Source organism: Pleurodeles waltl, chromosome 2_1 (assembly GCF_031143425.1).
Source record: "Pleurodeles waltl isolate 20211129_DDA chromosome 2_1, aPleWal1.hap1.20221129, whole genome shotgun sequence".
Classification (NCBI taxonomy): domain Eukaryota; kingdom Metazoa; phylum Chordata; class Amphibia; order Caudata; family Salamandridae; genus Pleurodeles; species Pleurodeles waltl.
The window spans coordinates 703771778-703788456 of record NC_090438.1 but is presented as its reverse complement, the minus strand read 5'-3'; the positions used below and the strand labels follow the sequence as shown (position 1 = coordinate 703788456).

At 40.1% G+C, this 16679-nt stretch overlaps 1 protein-coding gene across 1 annotated transcript in view; it reads left to right on the top strand.

The window, feature by feature from the left end:
- ABCA13 (ATP binding cassette subfamily A member 13) overlaps positions 1 to 16679 on the top strand; it is a 2435905-nt gene that overhangs the window by 328451 nt on the left and 2090775 nt on the right. Inside the window, exon 9 of the mRNA XM_069216941.1 lies at positions 1278 to 1440. Coding sequence (XP_069073042.1) covers positions 1278 to 1440 — 163 coding nt within the window. The remainder of the gene's footprint in view (positions 1 to 1277; positions 1441 to 16679) is intronic.

The window sequence follows — 16679 nt, the reverse complement described above, 5'->3', positions numbered from 1 at the left end:
GACATTCTGCAGTTAAGGCGGAAAACGAAAATAAAAAAAGCTACAACACAATTAAATGAATTTTGAATTACAAATGTAATTAATGGAAATATATAAAATTAAACTAAAATTGTTTTTCTGAAGTTTAACTTAAATAATACATTATTGCCCTTAAGAAAAAATATGTTTTAATGTGCACTAATAATTACTAGAAGTGATGTACTGAATTAATTAGAAATAATTATTTTTCATAAAAGGTATTGTTACACTATTTTTTAAGTCCAAAATAGGTTATTTAAATGATACAATTAAATAACAAATTTATAGCTTTTAGATATTTTGTTCACATTAAGTAAGATTTATTTTTATTTGTAACTATTTTAAATACATTAATTTATGAGGATTTATTTTAAGTCCCTATCTTGATAGTTTTCTATGGGAGGGTGTCGCAGTACCAGTGGATGGCCATGTATCTTTTTTTTGGAGTAATTTACACTTGGAGTTTGTGAATAAAGAAAAGTAGTAAAGTTACTCAAAAGTGTAAGTTACCTTTGTAAATCAGGCCCACAGTGTGCCACTGCTTTATGTATTAGGCATCCTACCTCATGATCCTAAAAGGCACACTTTATTGGTAACATGTTATTTTATGAACATGAGTTACTTTGCAAAACAAAATACACTTTTCCTTGCCATGTGCTATTGCAGTGCCTTTAAACTGCGGCCGAGGCAGAACACAATGGTCCTCCTGGGAGCCCTATATTGTTATCATATATGTCGGAGATGTAAATACACACTGTAGCCCACATCATGTTTAACTTCCATGCCATTGCTGCAAATTCTGTGTCATCTACCATGGCCATACAGGGAGCTTAAGTAGACCACATGGGTGAAACCATTTTACCAATATCGATTTTGGGCCAGAGCGCACATATTGTCTCACGGAATACCTGTCAGCAGCAGTCCTGATATCAGCAAAAACAGGGTCCAGGCAAGGTAGAAAAATCTAAGGTAACCGTGCAGAAAAAGCGAATTTGCTGCAGTTATGTACAACAATGTGTTATCCTTCTGATCAACTGCGACTGAATATATTTATTTTTTTTGCTTAATGTAGCAAATTCCTAAGTAAATAATGCTAGCCATTTATATCTTAGGTGAATATAAGTACGTTTTTTCCTGAGCTAACTCATTCAAACTAAGTCTTTTGAATAATGGAGCTTTCAATTTTGACTAATGTGATATTTAGAAGAATCAATACTATTGTTCTATAACCTCATTTATCTTTTCTCGTTTCATCTAAGACAATTCAGGAGATGATGACATCATGCACTTGCCGAACTTGTTACAAGGAATCATGGAGATGTTTTCTAATGAGTCTACACAATTTTCTAGAAATGAAACAAATGGCAACATACATGCTGCATTTGATGAATATTGGCAATTAGCCTTACAAAACAACGAAAGGTAAGTACAGCTAAATTCTGTATACATTTTTGTGTTTCAATTGCATGAACAAAACAATAGTTTCGTCATTTTTTAATCGCATTTTACTTGTAATCCCTGCTACAATTAGGTGGTAAACTAGTTGTGTACTACCGTATATATGTTATGCCAATTATGTGACGCTGCCACATTTGCCAATTTCGTTTTCTTCAGGATCATGTTGCAGACTGCTGTCCGAGGTTATGGTTTTACATAACCAATGTAGTCTGTTGGAGGGTTGGGTTTCAAATTTTCTCCTAATCTGAGTAGTTGAGGTTTATGGTATTTACAGGGTAGGGTTTTTCTCACCGTGCTATATTGCTGGTAATTGAGTTATACAACTCTCCATTCTTATCATTGTGAGGAAGCTATTTGTCACAGAATACCTCTCAAGGGTGTTTTTCCGGTGAGATTGTGTCATTTGACACTCCACCTAACCTCTGTTGGCTATTGTAGTTTTGTCTCGAATGTGGAACTGGAACCTGAAATGATCAGTATCTCTGCTAAGAAGGTGTCCAAATTAAAAAACAACAACATTATATTGGATTAGGCAGCTTTTTTCTATTATCCATTCCACTCTAACTATAAATCAGGTTTGCGGACTCAAAAGGTGTGATTAGCTAGCCTTAACAGAAATGTTTTTCTTGTGACTGACATTACAGGATAAGAGTATGGCCCCAACTTTCAGGACAAAAAATATAAAAGGCTACATAGGGAGCATGTGCACCCACACCCAGGTGGGAAGTCCCACAGGCGTCCCTTCAAAGTTCAAGTACAAGAAAACAAAAATCGGATTGTGACATGGGGGTTGTGATTTCCTCCAAAGATCCTAGGCAAACAGAAGTCCTTTACTTTGTGATTATGTCTGCTGTCTTGGTAATAAGACTTCAGACTACAAAAATCAGGGACCTAGGCCGCTGCAAATGTGGGTCACCTCCATAATCTACAGTCCCGTTACAAAAACAATGGGCTGTGAAAGCATTTTAAAAGTATCCAGAGCATGCCCTTATTGATGAGGCCACAAACTATAACAGTTATGAACCATGTTGGATCCGCTTCTGTAATCCGCCGTCTTGCTACTGAGTCTACCGATTGTCCCCTCCATTTCGGGGATTTGGAGTCTGCATTCTTTAAAAAAGTCAATGGCTATAGGTAGCTTTAGGTACAATTTACAATTTTAAAACTAAGGGGCATATTTATGAAAAGTGGCCCCTTAGTGCCCCACCTAACGGCACCATGGTAGCGCCGTATTTATAATACGGCACACCATGGTGGTAGTTAGGGTGACTAGCATCACAGTTTGTGATGCTGGTTTCTCGCTTTGCAGGACTAGGGTTACAAATTATGGTGCTAATCCTGCAAAGCACCCAGAGGCCCATTGAAATCAATTGGAGTCTCTTTTCAACGCCTTCACTAAGCAGTCATTAAAAAATGCCGATAAAAATGGCACAAAGGAATCTCATAGTTTCCTTTGTGCTATTTTTAATGCACCCGCAGCGCCAGAATGCCTTTATTTCATACATTATGCCTGGCACAGGCATAACGTGGCGCAAGGGATTACAAAGTGGTGCAATAAATATGACGTGTGGGAAATGCCACCTTAATGCAATATTTGCTTCTAAATAAATGCTGCAAATGTGGCTCAGGGTGGTGATAGAGGCTCATAAATATGCCCCTAAATTTGTGACATCACCAGCATTGCTTATGGTACACGATTTCTTGTTTTAAAGGCTGTTCTGCGGGGTTTGAATTGTAAAGCTAACCATAACTGACTAATTTAACTATTTTTCGTTTCAGACGTTATCATAATAGTACTGTAACTATTGTGTTGAGTGGAAATCTATTTATCTATCTATCTATCTATCTATCTATCTATCTATCTATCTATCTATCTATCTATCTATCTACATATATATGTACATATTCCTCCAAATCCTATACGTCCACAAAGGAGGCTTGCAGTCCACCAGCAATATAATAGAAGTGAAACTTACTGTAGTGGAAGCAGCAAAAATTTACATCTTTCACCCCATGGTTGATAATAATGCTAAACGCTTTCATGGGCACCATATTTAAAGAGCCAAGATCAGTAGAAAATTTAAAAAAATATTATATAGGCAATACTAAGAGATATCAGTAAAATACTGTCAAATACCTCCAGAAGATAACTGTTATGACACAATTTCATATAGTCTGAAATGACAAAAAAGTATGCATATTGTTCCCGTCCGTATAAAAGAAAATATAAACCACAATTTTTTTGGGGTGCAATAATATACATTTTTAAAAATGTTGCTGAACCTCATCTCATTTCAGGCACACATACATTGGAGAATACTTCATTTCATTTCATCATGCTCATATGGGCTAGCAACGTTCATAATCATGTGTCTTTTTGATGCCTTTTATGAATTGTGCATTCATCACCTACATAATCTTCTTCATCAAATTCTATTGGGTTATTTTTCAAGTCCTGTAACATGTTGTATGTTATGCACCATTTAACATCTAAAGGAGATAAAATATATAAATGTATATATTTACATAAAAATCAGCAAAATAAAAACTGTGATATTAAAAAAATGAATAACAGGTAACTTGTTATGTGGTCCTACATTGCATCTCAATATTCTAGTGTCATTCACTTGGCCTTCGGTCTGATGGTTTACGATGTCACCCCACGTGAACAAGATTGGACCATGTTACACAGTTACATGTTATATGTTAGCTAACCGGGCGAGATTCTAATCATGGCATTGTATTTGTTAGTGAAATGTGTGCATTTTCCTATACCAGTAATGCTGATGTATATATGTATGCGTCTACATACATATGTGTCAGCATTTTATTTTTTTCGAAAATGACCACATTTCACTCACAAATACAATGTCGAGATCAGATATTCACCCAGCCAGTTTAGAGATATAGGTCACACAAAGGCAACAACAACAGCAGGTCAGCAGCATGAGGGAACTCTGGCGCTGAGGAGGACTATGAATTTGTGGATAAGACATATGTAGGGCTATGGTTGAATCCATCCATTAGACCAATGTGTGAAAACATGCTCTACCTTCAATGGATTATTAAACTGCTTCATGCCTGGCAACTATTTCTTTCTATAGGGTCTCAGCTTCATATTAACTCACATCAGATTGTCCCTTGCACTTTTCTTCTTTTTCTCCCTTCCTGCTTTTCTCCTTTTTGGGGTTTGTCTATTTTTAACTGTTCCTTTCTCAGTATTGTTGAGAATATCTGGAATTGATCCAGCTATTCAGATGGGTTCTCACAGAACTTCTAACCAAAGGAATGGTAAGACTTGACTCCAGCTTTGCCTTCTGATATATGTCATTGCGTACTGCACCTTACAGTTTGTATTCTAGGGCCACATGTACAAAGATCCGGATTTGCGACTCGTAAACTGCGAGACTTAGCGACTCGCAATTCGAGACTCGCAAAACCGGATGTACAACAGTGTACTTTACACTGTTTGCGATTCCCAATGGGGTCGCAAATGACCTTCCTCATGAATATTCATGAGGTAGGTCGCAATTTGTGACACCATTGGGAATGGCCGCCCTCATAGGGATGGTGGCCTGCTGGAGACAGCAGACCATCTTGTCTGTGACTGCTTTTAAATAAAGCAGTTTTTTTTTTAAGTGCAGCTCGTTTTCCTTAAGGAAAACAAGATGCATTTCAAAAACAAAAATGAAAATTTTTCTTTTCATTTTTTCAGAGCAGGCAGTGGTCCACGGGACCACTGCCTGCTCGGAAAAAATATTTTCGCTGCCATTCCCAAAGGAGAAGGGGTCCCATGGGACCCCTTCCCATTTGCGAATGGGTTAGCCCCAGTTTGAAACTGGTGCTAACTGTGATTGTTTTGTGACCGCATTCACGGTCACAAAACAATGCCATATCGCGCTGCAACTCGCAATTAGGAAGGAAATGCCCCTTCCTAATTGCGACTTGCAAACCTATTTTGTGATTCGGTAAATAAATTGCCGAATTGCAAAATAGGCTCTGTACATACCAAAATGTTTTTTTCCTGTCGCAAATGGTCCAATTCTGCAAATCGGGCTGTTTGCAACAGGAAAAATGGCACGCATATGTGCCTCCCAGTCTTTTAAAGGTAGTAACCCGACGGATACCATGAAATTATCGCAGATTTCTAGTCCATCATGATCTGAGCTGTGCCTTCAGTCAGTTTCCTTCCCTCTTTATTCCACTTGAGTTTACCTTGAATCTCTGGTTCAGGAGTCTTGTGAGATGAACTAACCCTCCAGATACCAGTCCCAACAGCTCAAAAGGACAAAGGCTGAAGAAATACTAGAATCTGGGAGGCACTTCAAGAGAAGAGAAAAATACATTCTGGGGGAAAATCAGGCTTGGGGGTGATGAGTTTGCTGAAAAATACTTTGTCTGTATTGCAATGCAGTTTCCTAAAATGGATCACATGATGAACACCGTAAAAGTCTGCACTGAATGAATGTAAAAGGACCTGTCCTCCATCTTAAACTGCACACATTTCAGGATTATTCAATGAAAGACCTCTGCAAGCTTTTAAAAGAGGAATCTTTCTAGCTCCATAACTTGGCCAGGAAACTGTGAGGAAGGAACAGTCCCATCCCCCTGGTGTAAGTCTGTCCCAAGTACTTCAAAGTCCCGAACCTGTTCTGTTACCTGAAGTAGAGCACAAAGTGTGCATTCATAGTGGGAATCAAACTACTGTCCATTTCCTACCTGCATCATTAAAGCAATGATGGCAGAGTACCATTTTTTATCAAATAGTAGTGTGACTAGGCCTATTTCTTTCAAGAATACGTGATCCTACCTACTTGTGTCATGTAAAGTCCCACCGTTTTGTGAGACCCAGAACTGACATAATTTGTGCATGTTGAGTGCACTTAAGTGCAGTGAGTGTGTTGCGTGAGTATAGCAGCAGAAATCTATGTGTTGTATGAGCCTGAGTGCTGGGGCCAACAGGATCCATTTTTCTGCCCACAGTTTACAATGACAGAAGATGGAAGATGAGGCAGTTTCTTCCGACAGTTGAAGCCTATTGCTTGCATTGTTGTGGCTGGAGTTCCAGATATTGAAGTGAGGAAGGTTCGAGAAATGGCTACCTTTAGAAATTCAATAAGGACTTTCTAAGCAAAGGGCTGTTAATTAGTTCTTCCCAGGTACTGCTGTTTGATAGATGGTTTGTGTTAGGGGTGGGTCTGAAGTTTCTGTTGTTCAATGTGAGGATATTTTTAGACAGTGCCTACACTTTTATCTATTTCTGATCACTGCTCCAGGAAGGTTGATAAAAGCCAGGTACAGAGATCGCATGTTATATTATGCTCATGTTTTAATTACTCCTGCTTGGACCTAGCCCCATTGCTACCTGCTGTGACAGCCATCACTTCGCACAAAGGCTATTTGCTGAGGAGCAGCCTGAAAATGACATTTGGAAGTGGACAGGTACCTTATACCATAGATCCACATCCCCTCTCTGAAAATGTGCATACAATTGAGTCCAAGTCACCTCACTTGATGGCAGTCCCAAGTTCTTCTCAATCAAGAAAGGGGTGTTCCAAAGAGAACTCGAGAGCTGCTGTGCAACTAAGTCTAGTGTCTGCCTGACAGCCAGTATCTCAGAGGTGAAAGGACATCAGATGCAGTCTGCATCATTGTCTAGAGGAGCTGACGGTCTGCCTAGAGTGTCTATATGTCAGCCTGACTGCTGAGAGTGGGAAGGAGTGTGTCTGGCCCCATAAGTAGAGAGACTATTGAGGAAGAGAAGCTAAGTCTGTCTCTGGCATATGGAGCACCCAGAGATAGTTTGCTATCCCAGAAGCGAAGCCAGGAGGGACCTGTGGCATGCAGGGTTCCTCAATTCTCCCTGTGAAGTTCACTTGGAAGCTGCATTAAAACTTCTAAAGATCAAGTTCCATCATGTCACCTGGCAGTCATCCAATAGCTCAGAAGACGACTGCTGCCATTACAAATGTGTGATCTCCTTGAAGACATCAACTTCCAAAGGCCCACCTCCACGGATCACTCAGTTCAAAAGCTAGAATGTCTGAATCTGGACACCTTTCTGCAATTGATTGGAAAGGACACCAGAGTTTCTTCACAGATTTTCCTCACTGATTTCATCCTGTGAACACTGTTCTGTGGCTAGTTTGCTTTTGCATTCCCAACAGGAGTAGGGTCAGCACCATGAGGGCAGTAGCACAAAGCTTGCCTGCCACACTGCTACTGCTGTAATGATACCTAGCATGTAAGTGCAGGGTTTAGCCAGGTTTAGCCTGCACCTGAGACAAGAGATTGGCACACATTAACGACTCTGCCTCAGAATTGTGAGACTTTGAGGCTTTTATCAGAGTAGTAAGAAAAATTGAAGTGATTTTCACATTTGAATAATTAAAGTATTTGAGTCTATCTGCACCTGTGTGTGATTGATGCCTAAGCTGCAGTGTGTTGGGGGACTGTACTAATGGGATTCTGACTCATGAAGGGAACGAGGATAGCAGAAAAAGGAGTGTAGCACCTCACTGCTAAACATAGCTTAGGTTAAAACCCTGTTTTATGTTCCAATTGATTTGTGTAGTATTTAGTTCTCTAAATTGTTGGATTAAAGTATTTTATTTTGCATAGAGATATACACCGTACTGAACAATACATCATTGTGCCTGTTGGGTTGACTGTTGAATTCTTAGCTCTTGTTTCCCTGCACAACCTCCCTGAGAGACCTTGGACTGCTCGTCCTCACAATCCTGACAGTCAAGTACAGAAAGGGTTGTATTTAGCCACTTTACAGAGTGATAGTAGGATGGACCCTAGCATACCAGTCGTAAACGATCTGAACGCCCATGGTTGAGGCCCAGTAACCTCTGTCTGCCTTGTGATCCCTGAGCTCAGCTGTGTTGCCCAACCTGACACACCTGCATTGGTAACTGGCAGCAATATTGAATCAAAAATATCCTGTGACATAAATATTGCCACTAGTAAAACATTGATGAACAGAATACAGATTGTAAACATATTGTTTTTATATAATATAGTTTTTAAAAGACTGTTGTATGAGATATTGTTTGCTTTCATATAGTTGTATTACAAATACTTTTTAACTAACGTAATACATAATAGTTATTTGTAATTTTGCACTGTATTTTTTATATTTAATTTATAATTTATAAATAAGTATGGGGTGTTGGGCTTTTAGGGGAATTGGGTGGAAAGGTATGTAAATTTATGATCTGGTTAACTGATATTTTAATAATACATGTGAATTTGAGAATCACTCTCAAAATCCCATACTGCACCCACATCACACCCTACCTCAAAGAGCTCCAAGGACACCCTATAGAAAACACACCCAGTTCAAACTCCTCACTTGCACCTTTAAGGCACTACACAACAATAGCCCAGCCTACCTTAATAGCCATATCTCCTTTCACAAACCTTCCAGACGCCTTCACTTAGCCAGACTCCTTCATGCACACATCCCTCTTCTATGCAGAACCGGATGTGGCGGTCAGGCTTTTTCACACATCGCTCCTAAAGCATGGAACAACATGTGATTACACATGAGAGACCTCATACAAACTTGTCTTTGATGAGTCCTTCCTGTCTGCCCCAGGTAAGTGTAGTCTCACACCTGCTCAGCGTCAGGATACCCTCTGAGGGGATAGTGTTCTTTACAAATACACTTAATATAACATTACATATGCTGTGAATTTTTATGTGTATTCTATTGTGATCAAGGGGATCATTCCCTGAAACACGTTGGGCTATTGATGCTGCTGCCTTAAGAAATCACATCACACTATTTTTGCATAAGTGCTTGTGTCTTTGTGTGTTCCATGGGTCGCTGAAATATATTTATCTATCCTATCTCTCTCTCTCGCTCTCTCTCTCTCTCTCTCTCTCTCTCTCTATATATATATATATATATATATTCCTCCAATGTGGTACGCACAACAGCTGGTGCATGCAAGGGGGTAGGTCTCCGTCCCCAATTCAATGTGTCACCAAAGAAAAGTGTCACTCTGTGAACTGATCAATTAAATTGATTAGAAAAGGAAAACAATTCCACCAATGTGTTTCGACCCTTGTGGTCACGATTTATGAGTCCTTCTACTATATTGTTACTTATACGTCTATCTGTCCTGTCTACCAGGGGACATTCTGGATATTGTAGGCAATATGAAAATATACAAAACCTCTTATATACATTAAAAATAGATATAGAAAAAATGAAAACAACAAACATTGCATGAAATCAATTCATCATTTCAGTAATGTATAAAGCTCCCTGGTTTGAAAGTTGGCAATTAAGCAAGAAAGTGCAATTGTGTTAGACAGCTGAATATGTGTTAATTTCAGATGACATAACCCATGATTGTGATTAAAATTATTAATGTCACATGTATCATATAAGCCAAAACAAATCTCAAATTATGGTCAAGTACCCATTTGATTTTATCTGATAAGGTATCACACCAGTCAGATGATGTTTTAGATGCTAGTGACAATCTATCCAGGCCTAAGAAACCTTGATGCATATCTAATATATCAGACAACTGCATTATTTGTGATTGGATTTGTCAGATTACTGCACAGTACATTCTGTATGCTTGGATTCTCCACCAATTAGATGATATACTAAGTGTTATTGTAAGACCCAATTACGGTCTAGTACCAATAAGTCTTTAAATCATTAGATATCAACCAATAATAAGGGAATTTTTGAGGAAGTTGTGGGTAACATATATAACCATTTGACTGGGTCATCCGCTAACAATGTTGAGATCAAATATATTAATTAGTAAAACTGATTAATAATGAATAACACACAAAATCAAGTCAATATTTCTGGTATCACAATTACCGACTCATTATGATTCATTATGGGTTTCAATGTGAGGCTGGTTGTAGTCAGTGGCACTGATGTATTAATGTCCAAATATGTACAAAATGTTCCTCATTGTTATTTGGACAGTGAGGAACTTTTTGTACATCTTTGAACAATAATGTGTCAGTGGAGCTGATTACAATCATTACAGCATTAAGAGCATGGTGGCAAGGGCTGGGGTGGGAATGGCACATCATAAAATATTGGGGGGGTGTGAGATCCCTTCTCAGGCCCTTCATGAGGCCCAGGGACCCCACCCCCAAGGGTCGATATTCATATAGTGGGATGGATGATGCACCGCCCCCTCCCTGTGCCACTTACAGGCCCAAGCCACCCCACCCCATAGGGCTGTTATAGTATTAATAAGTGGAGGGGTTGGGTGGCTCCTTGAGCCTTGAACAGGCCCTGGGGACGCCAGACCCTGGGTCTGGCAATTTAAATAAGGAGAAGGAAGCATGAAGGCACAGGGGCCTGAAAGGTTGCAGTATCTCTTGGACACCATCCCTCAGGACACAGTAGCTCCCTACCCAGGAGAGTGCAGGCATACCGTGCCTGCACTCTCCCAGGCAGGGCCGGAATGTTTATCCTGCCCAGATGGGAGCAGTTAAAAGAGCTGCTCCTACCTGGGTGGGAGGGTGGGAGCAATGTATGGAGGCAGCTCCTGCCAGCACTCAATATGGTGCTGGCCCTGGAACTGACAGGGCCTGCCAGGGCCTTGGGCCTGACTTCGGAGCCCCCATCATCGGAGACTTTGTTGGTGCCCTAGGTGGGCATTGTGGCACCCACCAAGACTGTAAATAATAGTGATTTGAAGGTGGTGGGTAAATTATAAATTTAAGGTATTTTATTGGAACTGTTTCATATCATAAAGTGTTGTGGGGTGTAGTATCGTTAGTTTTAGTGTCATAGTGTACAGTGCAGAAGACTGTAGTGGGTAGTGTCACACAGAGGAGTAGAGTCGACTGGTGTAGAGTAGAATAATGTGGAATGGAATAGTGTAGGGTGGAGTGGCATAGAGCAGTGCACAGCTGAGTGATGTAGAGTGGAACAGTGTAGAGTGCAGTGGTGTAGAATGGAGTGGCATAGAGTGGAGTGGCATAGAGTGGAGTAGCAAACAGTGGAATTGTATAGAGTCTAGTGGTGTAGAGGACAGTGGCATTAGGTGGGGTGGCATAGAGTGGTGTGGCATAGAGTGGAGTGGTGTTGAGTGGAATGGTATGGACCAAAGTGTTTTAGAGTTGAGTGGAGTACAGTGGAGTGGCTTAGCATAGGGTGGTGTAAAGTATAATAGAGTGGAGTAGTATGGTGTGTCTTCGAGTGGATTGGAGTGTTGTAGAGTGGAGTGTCATAACATAGAGTGGAGTGGCATCTCATACAGTAAAGTGGGGTAGCATTGAATGGACTGGGATGTAAAAGAGTAGAGTTAAGTGGTGCTTCATAGAGAGGCATGTTGTACAGTGACTCTTACTGGAGTAGCGTAGAGTGAAAGTGAAGAATAAATCTGACCGTATGAGATTTAGGAAAACTCTAAAAACTCAGCACTTAGTATTTAGGGAACAATTCAGTAGTCAGATATCCGTACTGGATTTTAATTATTTTATTGAATCACAATTAAACGGCTTACTCAAATATATATGTATTGATATTTACGTAAAGCTGGGCCTGGCTGGATGATGATACAAGTGTGTGTACATGGAATGGAGTTTTGCTTATTTTGATATATTTGAACTGCACAATGACATTATTTTTCAAATAGGAACAATTGTACGACAGTTCACACATAGTTACACGGTATATAAAAAATAAGAAATGCATGGGGTCAATTTGAATTCACAGGACCTTTCTACGTAGCTTTTTGTGTCCTCCACAAATAGCATGAGTCTACGGCCCTCACTAGAAGTTCCCCAGGGGGGTTGATAATGAATAATGTACACAATAATATTAATCACCTTGAGATTCTATATTACAGGTGTCATAATTAATGTCTATTAGAAGTCTTGTCCTAAAAAATGGGGGATAACATGCAGATTTTGGTGCGCTTACTAAAATTCGGATGCCACCAAAATTACTGGGCATTTTTCCCCTGTAAAATTCTAGAAGGTTTGACCTGCTAAAATGTATCCAGTTATATCGACTTTACCCCTCTCGTAATTACAGTCCACATAATTTACAAATCCTTCTACTGTACAGACAGTTGTTTGTGCAGGGATCGACATATACCGTCTCACTGACACGAGGGCGGAGGGGCTGGTTCACAATACTTTGTGTAAATTCACTACTTTTTGGGTTTCGGTAAATACGAAAGGATTTTCATGACTTCGCACTGCCAATGGATATGTGTACCGCGTTCTGTGACTGAGTTAATTGAGGGCTGAGAACTTCGTACACATCGGTATAGGGAGCGCAGAGTTGTAAAATTCCCCATGCAGTTTCTGAGTACCAAAAAGTAGTAAACTTGCATAAAAGTGTAAATTTACCTTTGTGAATTAGGCCCTAATTGTTTCTGCCGTAGCCACTCACCAGCTGTCACGCAATCCTTTTTCTGGTCTTTCTAGGCAGTGGTTTGCTGCTCAGCCTTGCACTGTTTCTTTGCCTTGCATTGAAAGAACACTGTGTGCATGAAGGAATGTTGCATTGAGTCACGCGTGCACTGGAGAATATTCGTCGAGCGTCAAGGCCTGCCTCTGTCCGATGTGTGGTGGTGCGTCGATGCTTTGGCGTTTGTCATAGAAAGGACATCCATCATCCCACATGGGATTGCTTTTAAACATGTTTCCTTAGGAAAAAAATGATCTTAAACCGTCTTAAAAATGAACTGCAGCAAGACTTCGGGTGAAACGCAATGAGACTGAATGCATCAAATTTCAGCCAAGTACATTACGGGATTATAAGAGACAAAGAGAAAAAGCTGAATACAAATTACCTCCTCATTTCTTTCCTTGTCCCAATACCTACTCCATGAATCAGTGTGCAATAAAACAAGTATGTGGGTCCTTAAACAGCAAACTACAAAGTCTAGAAAGGGTGCAAAAAAGAAAAACAGTTACCCTGTAAATCCTAGAGTAAAGGGGCCTCAGAATCCTAGGAAACAATGGATGTTTCTCTAGTCAAAGCTTGATCAACCCTTGTAGGGAAATAAAATGGCACAAAAAAGAAAAGGACTTGTTGAGAGAGGAGAAGTGAATTATGGATAGATTCCTCTACCTCAGTAATAGAAACAAAAGAAACAGCTTGGAAAGTGGTGGAAAGAGAATGGTGAATGGTCACAGAGACTCATGGAGTAAATTTTGGGGAGTGAAAGGAAGAATCAGAGTAATGAAGATTACTAGTAAGTAATCAGAACATTATTATTAGTGACATACAAAGAAAGAGTGGAAAATGCTGTATGAGTGGCCAGGAGCCAAATGTGATGTTATATTCTGGAAATGTTATCTCTAACGGGATGTATCAGTGGTGTATCATTAGCCCCTGCAGGCCCTGCGGTGTGGGGACCCCTGAGCTCCAGGGACCCCCCTCAGCAGAGCCGGCATTGTGCACTGGCGGCAGGCATCTGGCCTGAGAACTCCTGACTGGGTCAATGGCCCCGACATGTAATTTGCAGGGGGCCCCTCAAGTTTCCTTACACCAGTGGTTCCCAACCTGTGGTCCGCGAAGCCTCTTCAGGGGGTCTGTGACTGCTTAGAAAATTAAACAATATTAACAGATTAGGTCCCCAGCTTTCAGTAATGAGTTAATGGGGGGTCCCCGGACTGCAAAAAGTATTCAGTGGGGTCCCCGGGTTCCAGTAATCATTGAATGGAGGTCCACAGAAGTCAAAAGGTTAGGAACCACTGCCTTACACCATTGGAAAGTAACCTTGAGTTACAAATTCTTGATTTGGAGCCACATGAGCTGAGTTCTGCATGCTTATTTTATTAACTTCAGAATGCACAAGGTATGAGAATCACTGTAAATTAAAGTGCTTCCGCTCCCTTCCTTTAGCTATACATTTATTAAAAGTGCAGCCAGAGTTTCTTGTGGCTCGTGGTTGTTCTTTAATCCACTACCAGACACTCCTTGCCCTTTCATCTCTCTCATACAGGTACCTGCTTTCTCCCTTTGCAACTTGTTTATTGTTGACTTTCTCTTCCTCCTTCTTTACTTTTTTTTTGTTTTTTCTCTCTTGCTCTCGATCAATGTCTGATATGGAAAAATAAGTACAGGTCCCCAAAAATGAGTGCCGGTTGGTCTCAACAGCAACCACCATGTCAAGTTAGGCACTGATTGTGAACCAAGGGTTTATATAGGAACCTTCATGTAACTCTTCCAGGAATTAATATTCAAGTCGAACAAACATTGAAATATGGGTCTAATTTACATTTAGCATACAGTTTTGTGAGCAGGTGTGGTTTACTACTTAATCCTGAATTATTCATAATTAGATGACAACGCTGTTTCGATTCCTTGGGAAAAATAAATAGTTAATCAGACTCTTTGTGGTCGATTCAGAAAAGCATTTATGAAAGCGGGAAGTAGTACTACAGGAGTATTCATTTGCATACTCTTACAGACTCTTACATGTCTTTGTGAATCAACCTATGCCACTCCACTCCTAATTAGATCAAATGCAAAGTAGGTATAGTCTTTTCCAATTATATATCTGTAGTCCCGGAATATCTCAATGTTATTTCTAGAGTCACATGGTTTGGGGCCAATTAACAAAGAATGTAAGAATATACATACTCCAAACTACTTTTCAAAATAGTCCCCTGTGTGTCTAGGACACATACTTTCACACCTGGGTGTGCAGTGATAAGTGTGAAAATGCATGCATGAGCATTCAGTGTTATTTTAGCCTGTATTGAAAGAAAAGCAATTTCGATTATAATCTTTTAGAATGCATGTGTTCTGGGGTTGCCACCTTCCCAAAGAAGAAAATTGGCCGTTTGTTCACATTTTAAGATTCAGCAAAGGCCCTGATATGATGCTAAATATAACTTTATATGAAAGTGTAATCATTTTAACAGGGCCTTTCCCTCTGCATTACTTTAAGAGTCATTCATGTATCATTATGGAAACTCTAGAAGACACTTCAAAATGCTTTCTTCTGATGTTTAATACGTATTGGTAAGGGGAAAAATGCTGATTTTAGGTGTTTTTTCTAATATTTGTCCTGGCTGAGACATGAAAATACTGGTATTGCTGGTAAAAAACAAATGGCTAGCTGCCAACCCTGTGCGCGGTATCTCTGGACAGGATAAAAGCCGATGGGGAATGCATGTAGAGTTGAACGGAAGAGTGCAAGCAAGGTACCATTGTCGAGTAGGCTCTCATTATTCTAATGAGACTACTGGATTTTGAGCTGCAGGATTGCCCACAGTGTGGGAGACTGAGCCTGACCCACTGCAGGGGACACCTGTCGCTCCAATCTGGGTTTTGCTCCAGCTAACTAGCAGTGCCTCATCTCTACCCAAGGGCAGGGATGGTTGGGCAGCCGAGCGCATGACATAAATGGTTTCTCAGGGAAGCAGTGGTCACTTAGGTTAGAACCGTATCTCTAATATACATAATGACAAATAGAGGCAGTATATGTTTCAATAAGGTTTTAATGAAGCAACTGCATCTTGTTCAGCAAAGCATGAGCTGCAATAACCAAGACGACACAACATAACAAGATTAAAATTGTGACAAAGAGAGTAAAGCATAAAAATAACGCTACCATGTTGTCACTATAGTCAATACACTAATTCCTACCTAAGCTACAATAGAGCACAGCGTGCTAAGCTCTAAATCTGCCCTTCAGGTTCCCCTGGGAAGACATCATCCCCCATACCTGAGCAAAGGCCTGAATTCTGCATTAGCATCTGTAGTGAAGCCTTCGGCAATCAGCATACAGTCGTGGAAGTTTTTTTATAATAAAATAGCAGATGTTCTAAGAATCTGTTCCTATGTAAGGATGTCTATCTTCTGTGAATATCAGAGACTACACTCACACCACGTTCACCTGCAACATATCCTCCTATAGCCTTGGAAGAAGCACAGAGTGAGCATGAATGTCTTGTTTGAGAACAGAGTGCTGGTTTAGGCAAAAACAGTCAGATAGAAGAAAATAAAACAAGACCTTGAAAGTCACTACTATAAAAATAATAAAGTAGAGCTGAATAAAACATATCTAGGTGAAAGCGCACAGCAGCAGAACTAGTATGCTAAAATAACGTGCATGAAGCTTACTACTAAAATGGCTACACAACACCCTCCCCTTGCCGGTTGAAGGTGGTTCAAAAGCCTAAATATACATGAAAGCTACTAAAACTCACTTTAAGATATATGTAAAAATGTTAGT